This window comes from Nannospalax galili, unplaced genomic scaffold (assembly GCF_000622305.1).
Source record: "Nannospalax galili isolate Female #2095 unplaced genomic scaffold, S.galili_v1.0 scaffold646, whole genome shotgun sequence".
NCBI lineage: Eukaryota > Metazoa > Chordata > Mammalia > Rodentia > Spalacidae > Nannospalax > Nannospalax galili.
Genome location: NW_008355279.1, coordinates 2,304,223 through 2,328,139, shown reverse-complemented (window position 1 = coordinate 2,328,139; position 23,917 = coordinate 2,304,223). Strand labels below are relative to the sequence as shown.

Sequence of the window (23,917 nt, the reverse complement as noted above, 5' to 3'; positions counted from 1 at the left end):
ATATAAATCTGCAGTTAGTATGCGGCAGGAACACAGAAATAGGTCCTGTGAACAGGAAGAGCTGAGTATTTCTTGTTATGATTGAATTTTTCATCGCATAAAAATTTAATGGATTTAGTTCTATCTGGTTATGTAATTCTTTTTTTTAAACTTGTTTTTCTGAGCCACAGCATAATCTATCTTTTAACCTGGATGATATTAAAATGGAAAGAAATTCACTTGCTGTCACCTGTGCTCTTTCCAGCACCTCTCTTCATCCAACAAGATGATGTAAACTAAAGCTGACACTTGACAGTGCCAACGATGAAGCAGGATAAGCCGCATGCCCACAGGTTCCTAATCAGCAACCCTATGGAGCATACTGCTCTGAGGCTGCGGTGTGTCATAAACAGCAGGCAAAGAGAATAATCTCCATTTTCTGACTCAGAAGTGCAAGCATGTGCTATAAAACTAAATTGACATCTGTTAGCAAGCTTGTCACGTGGGCGTTTTTTTTTTTTCCTGCAGAATCTGGAATAAATTAAATCTTAAAATAAAACTTGGAACAGAAAGACTGCTTTGCATAGTTCCTTCTAATGGTGTGCTGTGAGCCCATCACACTGATTTTAAAGAGAAGTTCTGGTAAGAAAAGTTTCATTATCATTTTGATTGCAAAACTGTTGAATGCCACTCCATGCTAGGAAATCTATTTTTTTAAAGGGTCTTTATGTTTTTAACTAAATAGTAGCAAATAAAACTTCTTTTCCTGGTATTTTCACTAGTGGGAAAATAAACCAAATTTTATGGCCAAATGCAGTGTTGGTCACCTTTTTCCAAACACCTACAGCCTAGTTCATGGGCGAGGCTGTTCTGCTTGGGCTGGACTAGATGCAGAAGTGGCCAATAATATGGGTGTAGCTCAGAAGAATTTGCTCAGGGCCTGGAGATGGCTCACTGTGTAAACTCACTCATACAAGCCTGCCCCCCCACAATAATAATAATTTTTTTTTTTTTTAAGAAAGAGAACGTGCCCAAGAGTGCGCTCCCTTGAAGGACTGCAATATAGCAAGTTCTCTGGGCATTTGCTCCCGAAGGTATTGAGTTTTTACTAGATGCACATAAGGTAATTGAAGAGTTGCATGACCCTACAAACCTGAGCTTCATTGCAAACCCACAGGTCTCCTTCAGGAAACAACGTCAGACAAAGGAAAACCAAGGGAACTTCGAGCACCTGTCATGCCTCCAGATTCATTTGGTTTACATTCTGCAAATTCTGTCAAAATGGCAAGATTCTCATCAAGTCCACCCACTCGTGGTTCGTGGCAAGAAATGAAAACAAATGCCAGCTCTTTGGAAGCTCACATGTGAACTCGTTCTCTTTTGTAGTAAGATTGGGCCCCTTCAAAAATCCCAAAGATATACGAGTCATAATTCTCCATAAAGTATAATCACAATTTTGGTCTCATGAACACTCCTTGATTCTTTCTCTCCCTAGTATGAGTTCATTTGCCTAGACAACATTCTCCGGGGCAGGGGTTCATGTTATGTATCTCATAATAGGGTAAACGAAGGTATAACAGACTCAGAGACTTGGTGAAGAGATAGAGGATGCAGCAGAAGCTGACAGTTTGGCTCCTGACCTTCTTGCTAGTTTTGTCACAAGAGGAGGTGGGAAGTTGAAAGGTTAAGCTATTCAAATCCTCTCTATACACTGTGGTTCCTGATGCTGTGGCAGAACACCTGAGATGATCAAGCTAAGAGGAAAAATGATTTATTTTGGCTCATGGTTCAAAGGTTTTGGTCTATGGTTAAATTTACTTACCCCATGGTAGCACGGGGGTGGGGACAGAAAGAAGGCACCAACATCCCTTTTAAGTGGGATAACTTGTAACCAGTGACCTAACTTCTTCTCTTCTCTGGACTTGGTCCTGGGCTTGCCGTTTCAATCAAGTACTCTTTCTGATAAGGATTCTTCAACTGTTGTTTATTATTACTTATTGTTTGAGTTTATTCCCTGGTGTTTCCCATCCTAATAGTAGAATCTGAGGACCCCTTGACCCCATGCAGGTGGAAGCAAGTCTCTAGATTCCAGAACACTATTCATACAAGCTTGTCAGTCAGAGCTTCTCCCCCAGGAATACAGAAGGAAGAACAAAACTCATCCAAGAAAACACCACCCACAGCTAAATTCAGAAGTGCTTAGTCCTCTCATTGACAAGTTTTGTCATTTCTAATACATATATTTTAAAGTGTATGAGTATGTTGCCTGCGTATGTGTAAGTGCACTCATGTCATGCAATGCCCACAGAGGTCAGAAGAGGTCATCAGTTACGGACAGTTGTTAGCTGTCATGTGGGTGCTGGGAATCAAACCCAGGCCCTCTGCAAGAGCAGCTAGTACTCTTAACCACTGAGCCATCTCTGCAGCCCCAAGCTTTCTAATCTTTCGTAGTTCCATTCAAGTAGACAAATACAGGATAGTCTAAAAAACAGTAAGAAAAGCCAAGGCATTTAAAAAATATTTTATTATTTTTATTTTATGTGTACGAGTATGCATGTATGTGAGCGCACCCGTGTCGTGCAATGCTGCAAAGGTCAGAAGAGGGTTTTGGATTCCTCTGGAACTGGAGTTAAGGACAGTTCGTAGCTGCCATGTGGGTACTGGGAATCGAACCCGGGTCCTCTGCAAGAGCAGTCAGTGCTCTTAACCACTGAGCCATCTCTCCAGCCCCCAAGCCAAGGCATTTTGCCCCACTGGGGGATATTTCGCTATTATAGATGAGCAAGTAAAACAAAATTCATTTCTAAGTGTCAAATTAGGGAGTTCTGGACTCACATTCCAAGATGGCTTGTCTGTGGGATCCACTACAGATAGATGGAGACAAAAGATATCTCTGTATTTCCAATTGCAATTCAACACCATGAATGACTCATTACTGCTAAATCACCACTGGCTTATTTCACAGAAACATAGAACCTTCATGATTAAATAGTAATTCCACAAGATGAAGCTGCCTTCAACTGCACTGAATGATAAATGATACACTACTCTCTTTGAAAAAGGAATGCAGGTGAATTTAAATAGAAGATTGCATCCAGGCCTAAAATAACCACCTGGATTTTTTCCTTTACTATACTATATCTGGTTTTCAGTAAGCTTTCCTACCCAAATGCCCTCTGAAACATCAGCAACCTCCAGTAGCCTGCTGCATGCTTAAGGCTGCTGCTTATGAATACTATACTTGTCAATACTGGACTACGTTGTGTCAAAACATAAGGTATTCAAGCCCTAGTGCCTTACATTCTACTGGAGAGAAAGTCAGGTTGCCAAATTTCCTTATGTATTTCCACAGCATTTCCTTAGATATTTGAGATGAGAGTTTCTAGGAGAAAAGGTCTCTTACCAGGGACATAGCTCAGTTGGGAAGACATAGCTCAGAATCAAGGGTTTAGCTCAAGAGTAAATCATTAATCACCTAGAATTCAGGCATGCTTGGGCCTTGACCTGGTGTGGCACTGGGGAAGTTTATTCTAGGTTGGCAGCTGGTATGGAACTCTGGTAGCATAATCTACAAGTGGGTAAATGACCTACGGCAAAGCATCTGTCCCTCATCCCACTTTGGCAAGAACTTGGTTGAGTGGAAGAAGACATCAACAGGGCACTAAGTGCTTGGTGCTCAGGCTCTAGAGAACGTCACTCGGGTCAAGTCTCAGCATTGCTGATTACTATTGAAGGTCCTCTGGTCTTGGATTTCTCCAAAGGCAATACAGACCTTGCTACTCAAAGTATAGTTTCCCAACCATCAGCCCTAGCATCGCCTCAGAGCTCACTAGAAATATAGAATTCCAACCTCTCCCCTGACCTCCTGCATTACTGCTTGTGTTTTAATTAGATTCCCCAGGTGATTAACATATACATTAAATTTGAGAAATCATGATATGGAATGTGATTTGGAGGAAAAATAAACATCTCAAAATCAGTCCTTCTTAGGTATTTTGAATATATTAGCAAAGATAATTGCTAGCACAGCTGACTAATTAGCTCACAGACATTATTTCTCTAGATCACTCTGGGAAGGTTGGATCCATTTAAAGTACACATAAATGAAAACACAAGGTTGTGATGCACCATGCTCCATGCCATACACAAAGCACAAAGAGAACTGGTTTAAAAAGAGAAAAGGAAAGAACAAATCCGAGCTAAAAGTAAGATGAGCATCCCATTCAACCAGATCAGAGCATAGTGAGCAGGTGCTGGGAGTGCATCTTTGACAAGAGGAGCAGCTAAGGGAGCACCTCTGAGCAGCTGGAGTCTAAGTCATTGATGAAAGCCAGAGGCTGGGGTGGAGAGCCCTAGTTCCATAAAAAAAAAAAAAGCCTGAAATAAGTTTTCAAAAATCATTGGCTGAAGATCTGGCTTAAAACTATCCATTACTCTGAGGAGATGAAAGGAGAGAGGCACACCCTAGCAAATCACAAATGAGCCAGATTTTGGATGGTTCAGTGATGGAATATTCCCACTATTTTCAAGAAGTCCTTACATGCTTGTATAAGACTAGGTCCTGAAGGTTATTACAAAAGCACTAGGCAGAGAAGCAAGAGCCAAAAAGCACAGAAAAGAAAAACCAAGCCAAAAAAACTTCCACTGAAAGAGAGTCAGCAAACCAAAATTCCAAATTACGCAGAGAGGTCAAAGGATAAGAGGAGCAGACGACCAAAACAACAATTGGGTTGTTGTTTTACCCAGAGACTCATTAAACAGTCTGGCTATAACTAGTGTGTTTAGGATGCTCAGAGGAAGCAAGACAAGATCTACTTTCACAGGCATTTAAGAAGTGGTAATATATTTTTCAATAAAACATGCACAGCTATAAAAGAACAGACGGACAAGAAAGACACCAATTAAAAAATCTTGGAAGTACAAAATAGTTTTATAGTAAAAAATTCAATAAATGGTATAAACTTTACACTGGACACAATTTTAAAAAAGGAATTGGGGCTGGGTGTGGTGGCTCGCACCTTGAGATCAAAAGTTCCCTTATGGTCCTGTCAGTGCGTCTCTGGCTCTACTCACTTATCAGCTGCTCCTGACAACCACTGGACTTATTTCTATCTCTAGATAATAGAGGTTTTTTTTTCCTTTTCCAGGAACCATGTAAGTAGAGAATTACATAATACGCAGTCTTTTATATCTGGCTTCCTTCATTTAGTATAAAGTCTGCAAGATTCATTCATATTCTATATATTACTAGGCTTAGTCCTTTTTATTTCTGAGCAATATTCAGTTTATATGGGTGGTATGGCAGATACGTTGTCTTTACTATATTAAAACTATAACCTCATTTATTAGTTGTATTAGTAACTTCGTAACTCAATAGAGGAAAGGTTAGTTGGACTTGGAGTAGAAGAGGGTAACAGTCTCTCATGGTGAGAAAGGCATGATGGGAGAAGCATAAGGCTACTTGCTCACATCTGGGGAAGATTAGAAACAGAGAGATGCACGCTGGTGCTCATTTGGCTTTCTTCTTTATCTCCTTTTTATCCAGTCTGGGGCCCCAGCACATGGAATGGTGTAACCCACTTCGGGGAGGGTCTTCCCTCCTCAGTTGATCCTCTCCTGAAATGCACTTGAAGACATGTCCAGAGGTGTGTCTCCTAGATTATTCTAAATCCAGTCAAGTTAACAATGAAGGTTAACTGTCACACCTGTTATGGACATTTGAATTTTTCCAGTTAGGGGCTATTATGGATATAGTTTATATGAACTTTAAAGTATAAGTTTTTGTGTGTACATACATGTTCAGTTTTCTTGGCTGAATACCTAGGAGTGGATTTCCAAGCCTATTAGTAAATATATGCTTATCCATGTGGTCAACTTTACATTACTGTTACAAATACCTGAGATATAAGCTTTATAAAGAGAAAAGTTTTATTTAGGAAGTTTCTGTCCATTACTGATTGGCCCTGATTGCTTTCAGACCTTAGTGAGGCAGCATGCTATACCAGGGAGTGCTGTGTCACAGCCAGGACACAAAAGAGAGAAAGAGGAATGTCTGGGTCCTACTAGATCCTCCAAGAGCACACACTGATTATCCTGAAGACCTCCCACTTCTTAAAATTTCAAATATCTTCCAATAGCACCATGGGCTAGAAACCAAGTCTTGAATGCCTTTGGGAAGTATTCCCAATTTTGGGTAACTACAGAACCAACTTAACAAGGGATGGCTCAACTCTTCCAATGTGCTTGCATTCCAGTTACTTTGCATCCTTCCTATTACTGCTTTTTATGGTCACTCTTCTTTTTTTTTTAATTTTTGGTAGCTATGAAGTGGTATCTCATTTTATCTTTAATTCTCACTTCCCTAAAGACTAATGATATTGAGCATCGTTTCATGTATTTTTTCAAACTTATCAAATTTTATTTGATTACATTTTTCTTTAATAATACGTCTTAGTAAAACAAAAATATCTATATCATACTCAATGGACAGGGTGCACTTACACACACGCAGGCAATATACTCATACACATAAAATATTTTTAATAATTAAATTTGGTCTATTCTGATGTCCTTTGCTAAGAAAATCCAAACCCATTAAATGTTTTTCAAAACTGATACCAAAAAAGGTAGAAAATTTATGAAATTTTTTTTTGGGTCTTTTTGACACAGGGTCTCCCTGTAGCTCCAGCTGCCTGGAACTTGCTCTGTAGACCAGTCTGGCCTCCAACTCACAGAGATCCACCTGCCTCTTCCTCCTGAGTGCTGGGATTAAAGGTGAGCGCCACCACGCCTGGCAGAAAATTTAAAAAATAATCTTAGAGTTAAGAAATCACAAAGGAAAAGAATATTTTATTTTATTGCATATAACATTTCTGCATGGTAAAATTACCAAATATAAAATCAAAAGGCAAATAAAGGCTGAGACAATATCAGCAACTCATTTCATAAGCAAAGAACTAATTTCACTGATCTAGTAGAACTTTGATAAATCAGTAGAGACCCACAACTGGATTTTTTTAATGAGATAAAGAAACATTTGAGGGGCTAAGTTTAAATAGTGATAGAGTCATAGAAAATGATAGTGTTTTCAAAGTCATGTCAGAATCATTGGCTATGTATACAGGAAAAAAGCACAAATCTTAGCCTCTACCTAACATTATCACAAAAATTATTTTTATATTTTATATTTATATTTATTCTTAGAAAATTATGTACATTCATGTAATGTATTTTGAGTATACTTATTCATCATTACCTTTCCCCAACTCCCCCTAGTACCCTCACCCACTTCCCTCCTAACTTAGTGGCCTCTTTTTTTAATTGTTACCAATAACCTCCTGAGTCCAATTAGTGATGCTCATATGTGCACGGGTGGGCCATCCCCTGAGGCATTAGCAACCTACTACCAGCCATGTTCCCAAAGGAGAGTGACTCTCCCTCCTCAGCGACCATTCACTGTCAACACCTCCTCCACCAGTGGTGGGGCCCCTGGAATTCCTCCCCCAATCACGTTGGATTTTGATCAGTTTGATATTGTGCAGTGTAGGTAATCACAGCTGCTGTGAGTTGATGTGTGCACCAGCCATGTCATGTCCAGAAGTCAGCATTTCCCAGCTCTCCTCCCCATCCTCCAGCTCTTACATTGTTTCCATCTACTGTTCTTTGAGCCTTGAACGGGGAAGGTTGGGTTAGATGATTCATTCACAGCTGAGGACTCACAGTTACTTGTATTTGGCACTTTGATGAGTTAGGAGTCTCTGCATTAACCATTGCCCACTGTGAAAAGAAGCTTCTCTGACCAAAGTTGAGATATAAGTTATTTTGAAATGAAACAGAGCTAAACATGGGAGCCAAAATTATAAAATGTTTAGAGAATATGTTCAAGATCTTAAAATAGGCAAATATGTTTTAGAATGCAAAAAGCATAAAAAATAAAATATTTAAAAACCTAGTATTTCATCAAGAGTAAATCCTTCTGCTTACCCAAAGACACTATTAAGAACATAAAAAACTGGGATGATATACTCACCACAAATATTTCAGAGAAAAGAACATTTCACCCAGAATATATAAAGAACTTTTACAATTAAAAAATCAGGGGATAGCAACTCAATTAAGAAATGAGCAAAAGAGCTGAGCAGGCACTTTACCAAAGAAGATGTACAGAGGCAGAAACACATGAAAAGATATGATTATTCTTAATAATTTTTGTCTCTGTTAAAGAGACTAATGACTATTAATTTTTAAAAAAGATTTGGTTTGGGGGCTGGAGAGATAACTCAGAGGTTAACAGCACATATTGCTCTTGCAGAAGGCCCAAGCTTGGTTCCCAGCACAGACTTTGAGCTGATCATAGCCACCTGTACCTCCCACTCCAGGGAATCTGACACCCTCTTCTGGCCTCTTTGGGCATTCACACATACATGGAATGCACACATAGTTAGGCATACACATATATACACACAAATTTAAAATACATCTATTTATTATTTTAAATATGTATATGTACAAGTGCGTGTTGGTATGTTTATGTATATTCAGGTTCCCAAAGAGGCTAGAGTTATTGAACCCTTCTGGAGCTGGAGTTACAGTCAGTTGTGAGACAATTACACCATGGGTTCTGTGAACTGAACTCAGGTCTTCCACAAGGGCAGTATATGCACTTAACCATTGACCCATCTCTCCAGTCACCTGAATATTAATTTTCTTAAGTAACAAGCACTTGCTCATATGTCTAACATTCATCTTCCTAAACATTTCTGGATTGTATCAGATTGCTATTTCAAATTAGACAAAGGCCTTGGCTATGTTTTATAATCTTCTTGAATGTGCAGGTCAGAAGAGGGTGTTGGATTCTCTGGAACTGGAGTTACAGATGGTTGTTAGCCATCATGTGGGTGCTGGGAATTGAACCTGAGTCCTCTGCAAGAGCAATTGTGCTCTTAACCACTGAGCCATCTCTCTAGTGCCCCAAAATTAATTTTTATAAATGCCAACTCAGTTGTCCACATAATTTTACTGAAGCACTCATGTTTCCCCACTGATTTGAGATTCTACCCATAGCATATACCAAATCTGCATGTATTTGAATTTATTTCTGGATTTTAATGTTTTGCCTATTAATCTGCTTATTATAACATGAAATAGTACCATTTTCCTTCTTATAATTCTATAACAAGTTTTAATATCACAGAGGTCCAGTCAACCTCCTTTATTATTCCACTGCCAGCATTTGGCTACTGATGCTTGTTAATTCCATATGAATTAACACTAGAATCAATCTAACGAGTTTTCTGTTCACTTACGGGCTTTGTTGTTGTTTGTTTGAGGTTTTTGGTTGATGTAGTGGTGAGGCTTTTGTTGTTTTGTTTTAGTTTTTCGTTTGGTTGGTTTTTTGTTTCATTTGTTTGTTTTTCATTTTTGCCATGCTGGGAATTGAATCTGGAGCTTGACTTGCTAGGTAAGTATTCCACCACTGAACTCTATTTCTTGCTCAATTTGCCTAGCTTTTTATTTGTTTGTTTGTTTGGTTGGTTTTTTTGGTGTTTTGTTTTGTTTTTGAGACAGGGTCTCTCTGTAGCTCCAGCTGACCTGGAACTCACTATGCAGACTAGACTGGCCTCCATCGCACAGTCTCACTGCCTGCTTCTGCCTCCTGAGTGCTGGGATTAAAGGTGTGCACCATCAAGTCTGGGCTCAGTTTACATAGTTTTAAAAAATTTATTAACAATTTTACTGTAATAATAATTAATTGATTAAAGTAAGACAGATCATTGTGATGATTTTTTGTTTTTGTTTTTTCAGTCTTTTTGAGACAGGGTGTCCCTGTAGCCCCAGCTGTCCTGGATTCACCATAGAGAAGAGGCTGGCCTCGAACTCACAGAGATCCGCCTGCCTCTACCTCCTGAGTGCTGGGCTTAAAGGCATGTGCCACCACGCACGGCCAATGATGAGTTTTTATCAAAAAGTGTGCTGTATTTTTTTTATTTGTCTGAATTTATCAGCAATAACAATTAGTAAAATGGATTAAACTTATATACATAGATTATGGAAGTACTCATCCATTCTGTTCGATTGAAGTATTTTTTTGTTTTTAATTTTGCAGAGCCAATTCTTGGGGGAGAAAATAACTCAATCAGACAAGGGCTCAGTGAGGAGGGAAAGAAATGGCTCTGGTCCTAGCCTGGGAACTGTTGGCAACTGATTACTATTGGGTGAAGGAGAGTAGATCCTCTTTAAAAAGAGTTTTAGATTGGTTGACTAGACCCCAGTGGATGAACTTACACCGAAGGACATCTGGGTACAAATGCTTGATGGGATAAGACTTAACATATATGATAGAATGCATGAGGTCCTGGGGGTGGGGGCTATGTGGAATGTGGATGGGAGAGGGGGTCTAAATTTGATTAAGAACTATTATATGAAATGCACAAAAACAATAAAATTATTTTTAAAAAGAAGAAAAAATATTAAAAATTGTCAAGTCTCAGTGAAAAATATATAAATAGTTCATTATATCATTCTGGTAAACTTTGAGTTTACTTTTTTCAAAATAAACTGTAAAAAAAAATGAAATGCCAATGTGGCAATAGTGTGGGATCCTTGTGAGATCAGAGGAATGCAGGACTAGTGTGCAATTATTATATGCTGTCAAAATTTTAGAGTTAATTATATAGTTTACATTTTAAAGTAGGCGATGGAGACTGTAGAGTGGCAGAGCATTTCCCTAGCATATTCAACACCCTAAATTCAGCACCTGGTACCAAGAACAAAAGGGGTAAGGGGGATAAAAACACAAGTTGTGTCAAGAAGAGAGAGAAACAGTGTAGTAAAAGCCCAATTTGAAGATAAAAATTTGCCAAAAAATATGAGTAACCACAATAAACATTAATTAAACTCACCTGTTCAAAGGTAGATTATCTGATGAGATTTATAAACAGAATCCAGACATACACTGAATATTATGCCCATTTAAGCTACATGCAAACTGAAATCAAGACAAGAAAAATAGAGACTGGCTTAGCATATAAATTCTTATCAAAACAAAGCTGGAGCCGAGCATGGTGGCTCACACCTACACTGTAGCACTTGGGATGTGGAGGCAGGGGGATCAGGAATTCAAGGTTATCCTTGGCTACACACCTAGTTTAAGGACAACCTGGGCTACATAGAGACTGTCTCAACAAAACCAAACCAAACCCCCTTGCTATTACAACATTAATAGCAGACAAAAAGAAAACATAAGAGCAAAAGCTTTCTAAGGATAAAAATTGACATACAGGAATGATCAAATGTCCTTCTTGAAGAATATATTGTTTTCTATTCCCAGCAGTGAAACCTATTACTCCCAACAAGCATTCCAATATAGGGCAGTATCAACAACCTGTTTGTATTTTCCAGTTTGATAAGCACAAAGGAAAAGGAGATCTTTTTATAGTTTGATTGCAGAGCCCATATTCTCTCAAATAATAGAAACCATAGAATAAAACTGACAATTTGGAATGAATGGCGAGCCCTCAGCCCAGGGAGGCAGAAGTTGCAGTCCTCTGAGGGTCCAGAGGACACTAAGCCACAGGAGTAGTGACAGGAGGAAGCAAGAAAAGAGACTGGAGCTGACAGGGAGGAAGCCCAGCTCCCTGGAGCCATCTGACCAGCCAGCCCAGCCCTGGAGGTAGACATCTGCTCGTGTGGAACAGATTCCAATTAACTCTCCGTGGCTTATTTAATCTCTATACAGCACAGTATTTACTTTGCACACAATCACCACCAAAGCTGTTCAGTGCCCCAAGGCAGAAAACAATAATAATTCTCTTTCAACACTGTCTGAAGGACTAAGTACCCTTTAGTTTCACACTAAGCTTTCATTAATAACTCAGCTGAAATTAGGTGTAGTTAGCAATTTCCAGAGAAGTCTCTGATACGTTTTCCCTGCAAAGAAAGAAAAAAAGATAGCTTCCATAAACTTTGGTAAAACGTTTCTGAAAATATGGATAACAATCCTTTGAATTTACTGAATACCACTGAGTGGCAAATCTATGCCACACTTTGGGCTGGGGACTTTCACACTGAGTTCTTAGATCTGATTCTCCAAACAAGCTACAATCTACGTAGCATTATTGTCCTCGTTTTACAGATGATCAAGCTGAGTGGTAGAGAGAGGTCAGATGACTCATTCAATGCCATTGCTAACAAGTAGGCTTGAGATTGGAATCTAGATTAATGAGTTCACAGATACAAACTGGAGAGATTCCTCTGCATAGCATCAACAATAGGGTCAAGACTGAAGGTTGCAGAACAGAAGTCAGCCCTCCTGAGGGATGGGTTAGGGGTTAAGCATTGTTGGATAAAACTCACTGAAGAATGTAATTTCATGTTAGATTTTTGTTGTAAACTTTGTTTTCCTTTTTCAATGACTGAAGCTGTCAGGGGTGAGCTGTTCAGATCCTTTCTTCTGTGCTCAGCTACTAGAGTGGCTGGTAAAGAGCCCAGCCAGATTACTTCAGGACTGGCAAGGACATATTGGCTGGAGACAGCTTCTGTTGTCTCCATGGTTCCCGGAAGCCAGTGGGGCTGGAAATGATATTGTAGCACTCCTGAAGCCATCCCATCAGAGGCGGTGGCAACTGCAACTTCAGTCTCGCGTTGGTGGTGGCGATTGAGGGACCCATCAATCATCTAGCTATTGGTTCTGTGATTCCTCCAGCTGTTGTCATGACAGCTGCAGCTGCTCTATCATCTCATGGCTGCTCAAGGATTCTCTTGCCCGGCCACAGACGCTTGAAGGAGGTTTCATTCCAATAATGGAAACTGAAATAGAATTCATGGCCATGACCCCAACCACGGCTTTTGTTCCGAAAAACTTCATTTAATCAGAGCCACTCCAGGTATTCTGAAACAACTCTAGGAAATGTTGCTTCAGTGAAATCAGCATCAGATCATTCCACCCACAGCCACTCCGGAAGTCTCCCCACACCCTCAGTCAGGTTGGGCACTGACTCCACTCATGACAACTGGAATAAGCAGGCCCAGTCCAGTCTGCACAGATTGTATAACTAAGCAAAAAGTCTGTGATTAGCAGACAGGAGGCTGTGCAATGGGTGACTGGCTACGAAACAGCCTTCCTCTAACTCTTCTTGAATCGGTCCAAGAGACCTTCCTCCTACGCTGCTCCACATGCTGCAACGCTAGGCATTCACAAAGCCTCCTGTCAGTAGTCTTATTGCCTATTTGTGGACTTTATCAATGGGTAAAGTGGGCTGAGCTGGGAGCAGGACGAGCATCAATTCTCGGGGCTACCAGCCCTAGGCATGCCAAGGAGCAGCTAGAGAATAGCGAATTCCAGAGAATGGCCCTGAGACTGAGGAAAGCTGAGCCTGTAGAGGACTGCAGAAGTGGGCTGAGATGGTGAGACTGCTGAGAACCCAGACTGCACAAAGCGAAAGACGGGAGAGTGGAGACTGCGGAAGCACCGCAGCCCCAGCCACGGAAGCCAGGGAGACTTGCGAGCTCTGGCTGTGAGGGGAGCTGAACAGCAAAAGCAAGAGTCCCAACTCCCTGAACTCTGAGCTGCTGATACTAAGGCACCTGCACTTTGCCTAACCACAATTTCCATCCAAGCTTGGCAAGGAACCCTTGGCCAACTAGTAACAGTAACAATAATACTTTCTCCTAACAAGTCTACTCATTTAGGAAATGCTGCATATGTGAGAAAAAGTTTGGGGAGAAAAGTCACAAATATAATTAATAATAGCAAAAACCTCAAATCCAATCTTTATATATTCTGGAAAAATGCATAGGTAGTATCAACCATTTCAACATGGACTAGATGGTAAATCACCCCCATAACACTACATCCAGGTGATATTTTTCCCTGGTAGACTGAGCTTCTGGTATACATAGTTTTGCTGGTGCAGCTATTTCTGCTTAATGCTCTATAAAGGTTTTTGATTTATAGTTTGAAGTTAAAATTAGCAAGGAATTCTTAGAGAAGTACAAAAGCCACATACATCTTTCTGTCACTAACTCCAAATACTGCCTATGTTCTTTGCTTGAGTGACTGGAGTCTAGGTTTGGATTCAGAGAAGAGGAGGAGGAGGGGGGGGGAGGAAGATGAGGAGGAAGATGAGGAGGAGACAACAGTCCAACAAGGAAATTATTACAAAACTATAGGAGATGCTTTAAAGTATTCAAAGCATTGTTTGGCTTCCATTGTCACTTTCAGATTATATGCACGAAGAAGAGAAAACACTGACTCTTCTCACTGTTTTGCTCTGCCTCCCTTGGCACTGCCACATCTTATATATCAATGTTTGCAAACATGCAGAGAAATGAAAAAAGACCATGCTTGCTACAGACCACAAACAATGTTTCCTTTTATCTGGCACTGTGTAGCCCCTAGAAGCATATTTCTAATGGAAGCAATCACTCACGGGTGGGTTTAGTTTTTGATGTTTCTGTTTGAAAGCATTCGCCCAAAGAATCTCTATGAAAGAATATCGGTATCTCTTAAAATCTTTCACAAGAGATTTTTTTTTAAAGCACCAAATACATACCTGGCAATTTGGAGTCAGACTATTTTCACTGTTATTAATGTTTTTAATAAAAATAAGTAGCCTTGAACATAAACAATCCTTTAGAGCATCTCTCCTCTTTAAGCACCACTATAAATGCTTCTGCTATCTCAGGGCAGCACAGCAAAGTGCCTCATGCTTTATCTTCGGCATAAAGATTTACCCACCGCAGCTCCTATGGAGCTAAATATACACAATTCAGGTCTGTGCCTTGTTATCCCAAAACATATTCTCTATAGGAAATGTGCTTGAATGAATTATATCCACATATCACTTTTTCAAAGCCTCATTTTATCCTCTCCTTTAGCAAATCTTTTGCTAAAACATTATTGAAAACTTCATCTTTTTTTCTCTGTTCAGTTTTTTTTTTCTTGGAAGAATGAGGGCAGATAGGGCCAGGAAGTAACAAGCATGAAGTGGGGTCGGGGAGCAACAAGATACCTTACTGAAAGCAAAGCGTATTATGAATAATCTAGACTTGGCATATTATGAAATAGGCTTGTTCTCAGCAGTAAAGACATGTTTACAAAAGTAAAAGTGGCAAAATAAAACAGAATAGAATTCTGAAAAATGCTCCCAGTTCCTGTCACATTTATTAAAAAACTAATAGCATAAGAAAAGGATTCTGTGTAGATATTTTACTCAAAATATTACAGGTGGGAGACATTAAGGTTCTTGACTATTAAATGCTAGATACTTTCAGTGGCAAAAGCAAAGGACAAATCAATAGCTAGTCACATGTTAAAAGAACAGTAAACTCTTTGAAGCTGTTCTTGAAGGCACTCTGAGTGTCTAATTAAAGGGATTTTTTTTTTAAAGAAAAAGAAAAGGAGGAGGGGGAAAATGAACAACGCAGGGGAAGCCCTTTTATTAAAGATGGAGAAGCCAATTCAAACTTCAAGTCCCACACATCTTGTCTCTCAGGTACACTCCTATTCTAACATGTTCTAAATTACATGACAACTCTGACTGGGAACCATAGGGTAAGACAGACCAAACCCAAGAAGAATTGGAGACAAAAGAAAGCCATTTGCACTCAGAACCCTTTTAGCACCAGCTTGAAGAGTAAGTACAGTTAGCTGGGGTGATGATGCTAAAGCATCTGTTCAAGGAACATAACCCCAAAATTGATTTCCTTTTCGCTATCCTTCCACAATGAAGTATTTGAAGAGATTTTACATCCATTGACATATAAGTTGCAATATGTGTAGTGTCCATTCAACTTTATAAGTAAATTTTAGTCAAAACCATATGTATTTTCTGCACCTGGAAGAGCCAAAAGGCTCCAAAAAGTAACATGTTGCAATAGCAAGAAACAGTATATACAAGCAATGTCTTACCAAAGATAAACACGACTCGGATTATTTTTGTATATTTGAGGCTGAAATAAGCAGTTTACCTTTCTGGAACATTTCGATTAACTGCTAGGCAGAAATGGTCTGCCTCTGCCAGAAGTAGGCTTCACTTGTCTACTCTCGGCCTAGATCTTAACATTACCCAACAGCAACTAAAACCTTCAAATCAACATAAACATCTCTATCCTTGATAAAATCTCATGTCTACAAAGCTGAATATAAATAATGCTGGGTGACCAGTAAGATTAAAACCAGGCCTTCAACTTTCCAGTGTCTGACATTGTTATCCTTAGTTTTGATTTCTCATAAATTGATGAATTTGTTCACTTTATTTATGAAATCAAGTGAGAAGTCTCACCTTGTGATGCCCAAATTCATTCAAAATGCTCCCCAGTTTTCTAGTGTTGCTGTGTGGTTTTTGGGCAGCCACAGCTGGATGGGGATCCCGCCAATCGACGGACAAGCGGTGATGCCAAAGGTGCTCACTCTCCAGAACATGAGCTGACTTGACACTGGGATCGAAACGATGCACTTCACATCCATCATTGGCCATGCTCACCTCAAAACGGATGTCGTCACTTCCCAGCCTGAAGGCGAGAGGAAGAAAGTCAGAAGAAAAAGTACAATGAAGTAATGTGCTGGACGGACAAATGGACAACTCCAAGACCAATATTCTCATCCACATCATGCCTTGTGTTTTAATACATGTCTAATGTATTTGTTTGATGAACTTTCTTACACACACGCACACACACACACGTACACATGCACATACACACACATACAGCAGCCTTTGGACAAAAGAAAAATTTTCAGATAAATATAGACCATATAATTACAAGCGTGAACATGTGGGTGCCTATGAGAATGATTTTTTAAAGCTGTAAATCATATTGGGGAATAGGACAAATACAAATATCCACTGGTTTAAACATAATTTTCTCAAAATATGCTAAAAGTATAAGCCCTGGGATTAGTTCCCTTGAGGATATACATTCTTCTAATGAGCTAACTTGTCTCCATTTTAATGGCTATGGTGCTGTGCATGAAATTGGACTTACAGACTGCAGCTGTGTTCTCGTAAATGAATGTATTTTAAAATAGGGCAGTTAAAGAAAAAGGCTAATATACATGCTTCTACTCTATCCAGAGCACAAGAAAAGACTGTATACCTAAATTCACATCAAGAGGGAAAATGATGAATTATTCCACTTCAATACCCACTAGGTAGTGTATCACATATACATACTTAGAAACATAAAGCCTACTGAGAAATATTTCTTATTTCTTATTTAAGGTAAGAATCATAAGCGGGGCATGATGGGACATGCCTTTAATCCCACCATTTGGGAAGCAGAGGCAGGAGGAGCTCTGTGAGTTCTAAGCTAGTCTGGTCTAGCTTCTAAGCTAGCTGGTAAGGCCCTATCTCAAAAAAAAATAAGAATTATCACATTGATTAATGCACTAATTTGAATGAAAACCATGAAATTAACCAAAAGAGAGTGACTTTTTAAAAAATGATAATTAAGACTTCTCTGCCAAAAAATTTATGCTTTTCTTTCAGAGAGAGAGAGAGCGAGAGCAAGAGAGAGAGAGAGAGAGAGAGAGAGAGAGAGAGAGAGAGAGAGGTTTTTGCTATATAGCTCAGGTTGGCCTTGAACTCTCAGTCCTCCTGCCTCAGCTTCCTGAATGCAGGGGTTACAGGCATGTAAAACCATGCATGACTCTAAACTTCTGATTATTTGTGATTTATGAGATCAAAATTCTACAGAATGTCTCTGATACATTGGCCAAATTCAAATCTAGTGCAGAAATACTTTTTCTCTTAGACTACTATTACAGATTGTGACATAATTTAGTCACATACAGGTACAGAACATAACTAGCCTATTTTTGTTAACTAGAACAAGCCTTAAGTACAGAACATATCCACCTAGAACTCTGAGATGGTCTCATTTACCTTATTCTATCCCTTCATACTATTCCATTGCTCTTTTCATCACTGGATTCATTGACAAGTTAGCCAACCCTCTGATATCCCTTAGGTAAGGCTCATTCCATCCTCTTTAGTAGAACGAGCCAACACTCACCTTTCTTCTACCTAAGAGGTCTTGCTCCCCATTTTCTACTTTCTATTGAATCCACAGAGTTCACAACTATTCTTTCCTTCCTTATGCTTGGGATCAAATCCAGAGCCTTAAGATGCTAGGTAAGCACTTTACCACTGAGATATATTCATACCCCTTAAGCTAGTTTCTTAGAATTCTAGTTTCTACACATAAAAAATCAAAAGTTAAAAGCAGAAAAATTAAAAGTGAAAGTTTTCTACCACCATATATTTTAGCTATTAATTTCCAGAGATTAACATGGTTAGTGGGTTTTGTATATCTTTCCAGAAATTTTCTACACATACACAAGTATTCTCTATTATAAATTATTAGAAGCACACACATACAGATATATGTTAATCATTAAATAATAGGGGTATTTTACAACACCTCAGATAAGCTAAAACTACTTATAATGTGAAATTTTTATAAACATGTTACTTTTATTCAATTCATTTAATCCTTTTCTTTTTATTAGTGTATTAGTCTGTTTTCTGTAACTGTAAACAAAACACTTGGGAGAATAACTTAAGGGAAGTGAGTACTTATTTTGGCTCATGGTTTCAGAGGTTTCTGTCCATCAAAGCAGGAAAAGCATGACAGAGCAGCTCACAATACGGTAGACAGGAAGAGAGTGGAGCAGTAACAGGAAGAGACCAGGTAAGAGAAAGCCTCCAGGGACAAAGCCCCAGTGACTTATTCCTCCAACCAGGTCCACCTTCCACAGTTCTACCACCTCCCTATAGTCTACTCAATATAGAATCAATGGATTAATTCGTTCATTAGGTTGAGACCTTATGATCTAATTGTCTGGAAACACCCTCATAGATGCCCCTTAAGATGTGCTTTACTAATCTCCTAGGTATTCATCAATCTAATTAAGTTGACAATCAGGATTAATCATCAAAATTAGCACACATTAATTGTATAGAATAGTGGATTTGTGTTGGCATTACTATATCATTTAACCTTAGTATGTAAATCTGTACTATGTTGGAGAGTAATAAGTCACACTCATTTACCTTTCCCAGTGTCTACAATACTTTCATTTATTTAAAATGAGTCTCCCTCAGGCTTAGTTTAAATTAGTCAATTTTATTTTTTTGTGACAGGGTCTCCCTGTAGCTCCAGCTGGCCTGGAATTGGTTATGCAGACCAGGCTGGCTTTGATATCACAGAAATCCACCTGCCTCTGCCTCCTAAGTGCTGGGATTAAGGGCATGGGTCACCATGCCCAGCTCTAAAAGTCAAATTTTGTGACAGGTGTAAAAAGCAAGAGGAAGAATCAAGATACCATGAAACATGACCCAAAGTAGCAGAAGTAGAGGGAGTCTCCATATTCCCTCACAACAGGAGGGTAGAAGAAACACTCCTCATCTCAGGAGTTTACACCATTGCCACTTACTAGATAGAAAAGCTGAATGAAGAAACTCCTGTGTTGACCTCACTTATTTCTGACCCTCTGGTTTTGAGTGACAGATCTGCAGAACACTATCCTAAGTGAAAGAAAACTTTGAGGTAAGGTCTGAAATTCTCAGAATGTACAACACATGTCTAAACATAGCATATGACAGGCTACATTTCATTGGCTTATTCCTGTATATAAATGAATACTTTACATCGAATACTTAGCATGAGCAAGCACAATACTGAGCATGAGGTACAAGTCGATAAATGTAAGCATCCTTGAGATGAAGATGCTTCACAAGGCAGTAATAAAGAGTGAGCAGTTTGAGCAAACAATTATAATGACAACTACTGTTTATATAAAATATATGTAAGGAAACCAATTTTTATTATTAGGGTGACCACAAAGAGGCAAAATTTGATAGAAATATTTTGCTTGAGGTTTGGTCCATGGAACAAGTATAGATCACATAAGTAACTTCTGTCTCGGAGTCTGAGATGACTGGTCCACTTTCCCTCCCCGTCTGTATCGTAGTCACCCAGAGAGGTAGAAGGAGAAGCAAACATCACATCCTTTCCTTGTGGGGCCAAACCTGAAGCTGCACACTTCTTCCACTCACCCATTGCTCACAGCTAATCACAGGACTTCTGCAGCTACGAGGAAGGCCAGAAAGTGCAGGGACAGCAGAGTGGCTGTGTGTTCTGCTAATTTCGGGAGTTCTATTATCAAAGGAAGGGCAGGAGGCTGGATTGGAGGAGACAATCATTTAGGCAGTTAAGATGCACATTCAAGATGTAAGCCTTCTAATTATGTCTCCCTCTTTATGTAGGAGATAAAGTTATATAATTCATTCTCATAAATATCATTCTGTAGCGATTACTGCTGGGGTTTTAGGGCACAATAAGTTTTCAGCATAGAAAAACTATCAAATCTAAAAGGTTCTGAAGAAATAGGAAGGGGGAGAATTATAGGGCTAAATTTCCAAAAGTAGGATAGAATAACAGGGCAACCACGTTGGCCCCCTTTCTCTGATGTCATCAAGTAAAGCAACCAGGATCCCTGCATGTGCTGTGCAGGTTGAGCACCACACAGCTCTAGGAGGTGCCATTCACACAGCATGGACATAAAGACTTGCTAACTTGAGGGTTCTTTTTTTAACTTTAAAGAAAAACTTTATTGAGAATTTCATACATGCATATAAGGTGTTCTGATCAAATCCATGCCCGCTCCCTCTCCTCCAACACCTCCCATATCTCCCCATCAACTTCATGTACTTTCTTTTTGTTTTTCTTTCTCTTTTTTCTTTCTCTCTCTCTTTCATTCTTTCTTTCTTTTCATTCTTTCTTTCTTTTCTTTCTTTTTGCTACTCTAACATTACCTCTCTGAAGAGGTAACCCTAAAATCTTTTAGGGATTAGATAAGAGCTCCCAAATAGTTCTGTCATTTTTGGCCTTTGGAACAGAGTATGTTGCTAAGAGGCCCAAGGACATTTGACTTTTAGCCAAGAAACTGGCTACTTTTCTCTGGGGTCTTTTTACACTAACTGCCTAGCCAATTCCTACCTCCTGTTCTTATCACACCATCCTCTGCAGCGGTTACCCAAATTGCTGATAGGGAATCAGGACACAAACTGCTCTGGTTTCTTCCATGCTGAACAGGGATGCAGGGTGAGGCAATTGGTGTACCTATTCAGTAATGTTAAAAGGCTCCCAAATTGCAGAACTCTTATCTGTAGGGAGAAAAGAAAGTCCTTGACTGGTGAATAGGGATGTGAAGGAGAAGTAAAGGCAAGAGTAGTTAGCATTACAAGTTCTAGATGGAGAACCAGAAAAAAGTCACAACAGGACAAATTTCAAATGTTCATATCGGAGTCCATTGGGATTTCTTGACAAGGGCTTCCAAAAGCATCCCTCTATTGGGTTCCTCCTCATTTTTTTTGTCTCCCAAGGCTGGACTCAAGAGTGATGGATTCAGGATTTGCTTTCAGGTATTTTGATAACTGTTGGATTGGTTAGAATCAGTATCAGTTCCTGGATAGGGGGAGAAAACAAATTTATCCACCATTTTAGAACAATAGCTGGTTGTCTCCCTTAGCTACAGGTGGGCACTACAGTATTGCAGACCAAGATTTGAAGTCTTATATCTGAGCAGTACTTTCTAGGAACAAAATAATCAGTGAAAAATAATTGTCTAAATAACTTTTTATATGGACTTAAGTCTAATGTCTGGGAAGTGTAATCCTTTGAACTCTTAAAGAAATATACTGATCACTTTAATCTTTGGTTTATACTTTCCTTTTGGATGTTTAAGACCATACAGTTGGCCCAAATAAATCAATTTATCTTTACACTTAAGGTCATTTGAGGATCTGTTCCTCTGGGGTTACATGGGCTTAGGAGGACCCCTGGCTCCTTTCTTTTACCAGTCCCATCTATGTGAAGATAAATCAAAGGTCCTGCTCGACCATCTCTGGCTTCACTTGGAAGCATGGATGAGATGTTTCCTCTGAGTTGACCCTCCGCTTTGTAGACTGGGTACTGGTTCAAGTCCATCTTGTGGGGTCTTCATGGCCTCCCTGAACAAGAGGACAGGTGACTCACCACAGTTACAGGACATTTTGAATGATGTCCCACAGAACTCTCTGGAACTTAGTTGACCTTGAAGGATAAGGGGCAAAAACTATCCTTTAAGTCCCTTTAACCAGATTAGTATAGGCCTCAAAGTATGGCTGTTAAATGTCCAATAAGGTTCGTTCTACCAGTCTGGTACTTTTAATTACCATTTTACTACGTAAATAAAGCACATATTCTCAGATTTGAGAAAACCAAATATTCTCAGATAAATCTCAACTAGATATATATTTGTTTCTTAAACTGGTTGACTAAAGTATGACCTTAGAAATTTTAAGATTATGTGTATATTATTTTTGTCTCATCCTTTATATATCATAACAAAGCTATACAGACCTTCATCACTTGCTTAGACTATCTCATTTTTTCTGTCTTTTTTGGAAAATACCTCCATTCCCATATCCTTTTAACACCTTTTACATTCTCATTTTCTTTTCTTTTTTTAAATAATTATGAGACATAATAGCATTAAGAAATAAATTTTCCATCTGCTGTGAGAGTTATTTTCCTGGGGTTGCTAAGCAATGCTTATTCTCTTTTAAGGGGCTAGTGTCAAGCCAATGTTTGATTAAAGTTTTACTGGGGAACCAATGAATTTACTGAGCTTACTCAGGGAGATAACTGAGGGGTTGCTGAGGTGTATGTATGACCTGAGGGTATGCACACTGGAAAGCCTTTACCCAGCGTGGTCAAGCCTTCTCTTCCTAGCCTTCCCCAGATTGTATACTTTAGCCCTCCCCAAATCCAGGAAACTTCAAATTTCTTGAGAGGAGGGTACTTTCATCTAAATTAAACAGAAATGCTCTTTGGACTAATGACAGACGTACTTTAAATATGTGAAATGTAGGTACTGGCAACCACATGCCTTTTTATAGCACTGAAAGGAAAAAGATGGATTATCGCAGGTCCTTAGTATTTTTTAAATACTCTTGAGCATATTAACGCAACTGGCCTTTCCATTCCTGCTCTAGCTTGCTTTCTGCTGCTGCAATAAACACCATGACAAAAGGAACTTGGGAGGAAAGGATTTTTTTCAGCTTATAGGACACAGTCCACCATCCAGGGAAGCCAATGCAGGAATTCAAAACAGGAGCCTGGAAATGCAGCTTACTGGTTTGCTTCCCCTACCTTGCTTAGCTACCTTTCTTTTTTTCTTTTTTCTTTTAAAATTATTTATTTAATAGCCACATACTTAGAAGAAGCATTTCATTACAACAGCATTGACATACTCAATAACAATTTCCAGAGCTAAGATGCAGCTCTTTCAAAATTGGCCGTAAATTTTTAGGTTTACAGTTGAATTATTACAGTTATACAATATTGTTCTCAGTATAAACCCTGTAAGACATAAAATGAAGTGAGGTTTTAACCTTTAAGAAAGATCTCCATTTCATTATTAAAATACAGTTTCATACAGAAAAATTCATTTTTAGTGCAATTGACATTAAGATGTTTGCACACGTGTTTCTAATCTCTATATATCTGATTATTACTACTCACAGTCGGTTACTTTCTGACCTTGGCATCTAAGCATGGCTATAAAGTCGTCAGGCAGATTTCAATGGTAATGTTATTCACATCTACTAATTATTAAGGAGCAAATTTTTATGCTTTGAAGAATTATTTTTTTATCATTATTTTTTAAAAATTTTTATTAGATACATGATTAGAAGAAGCATTATACTACAGCTTTAACATATTCAGTAACACATTCCAGAGCAAGAGTACATCTCTTTCACAAGTGGGTGCAAGTTTCTAGGTTCACAGTTGAATTAACACAGTTATACAATATTGAACTCAGTATGGCCCCTGAAAGACATAAAACTGAATGAGTTTTTAAACCTTTAAAAAAGATCTCCATTTCATT

At 39.0% G+C, this 23,917-nt stretch overlaps 1 protein-coding gene across 4 annotated transcripts in view; it reads right to left on the bottom strand.

Annotated features, from left to right (window-relative positions):
* The window catches only part of Mettl24 (methyltransferase like 24), a 116,777-nt gene that overhangs the window by 42,354 nt on the left and 50,506 nt on the right, over positions 1–23,917 (bottom strand). For 2 of the 4 annotated variants that reach the window (XM_008852414.3, XM_029555746.1), the window contains exon 4: positions 16,263–16,491. In XM_008852414.3, the coding sequence (XP_008850636.1) occupies positions 16,263–16,491 (229 nt within the window). Of the gene's footprint in view, positions 1–16,262; positions 16,492–19,417; positions 19,509–20,039; positions 20,110–23,917 lie in introns of those variants that run through there. The other 2 variants (XM_029555747.1, XM_029555748.1) reach the window with 2 other exon arrangements.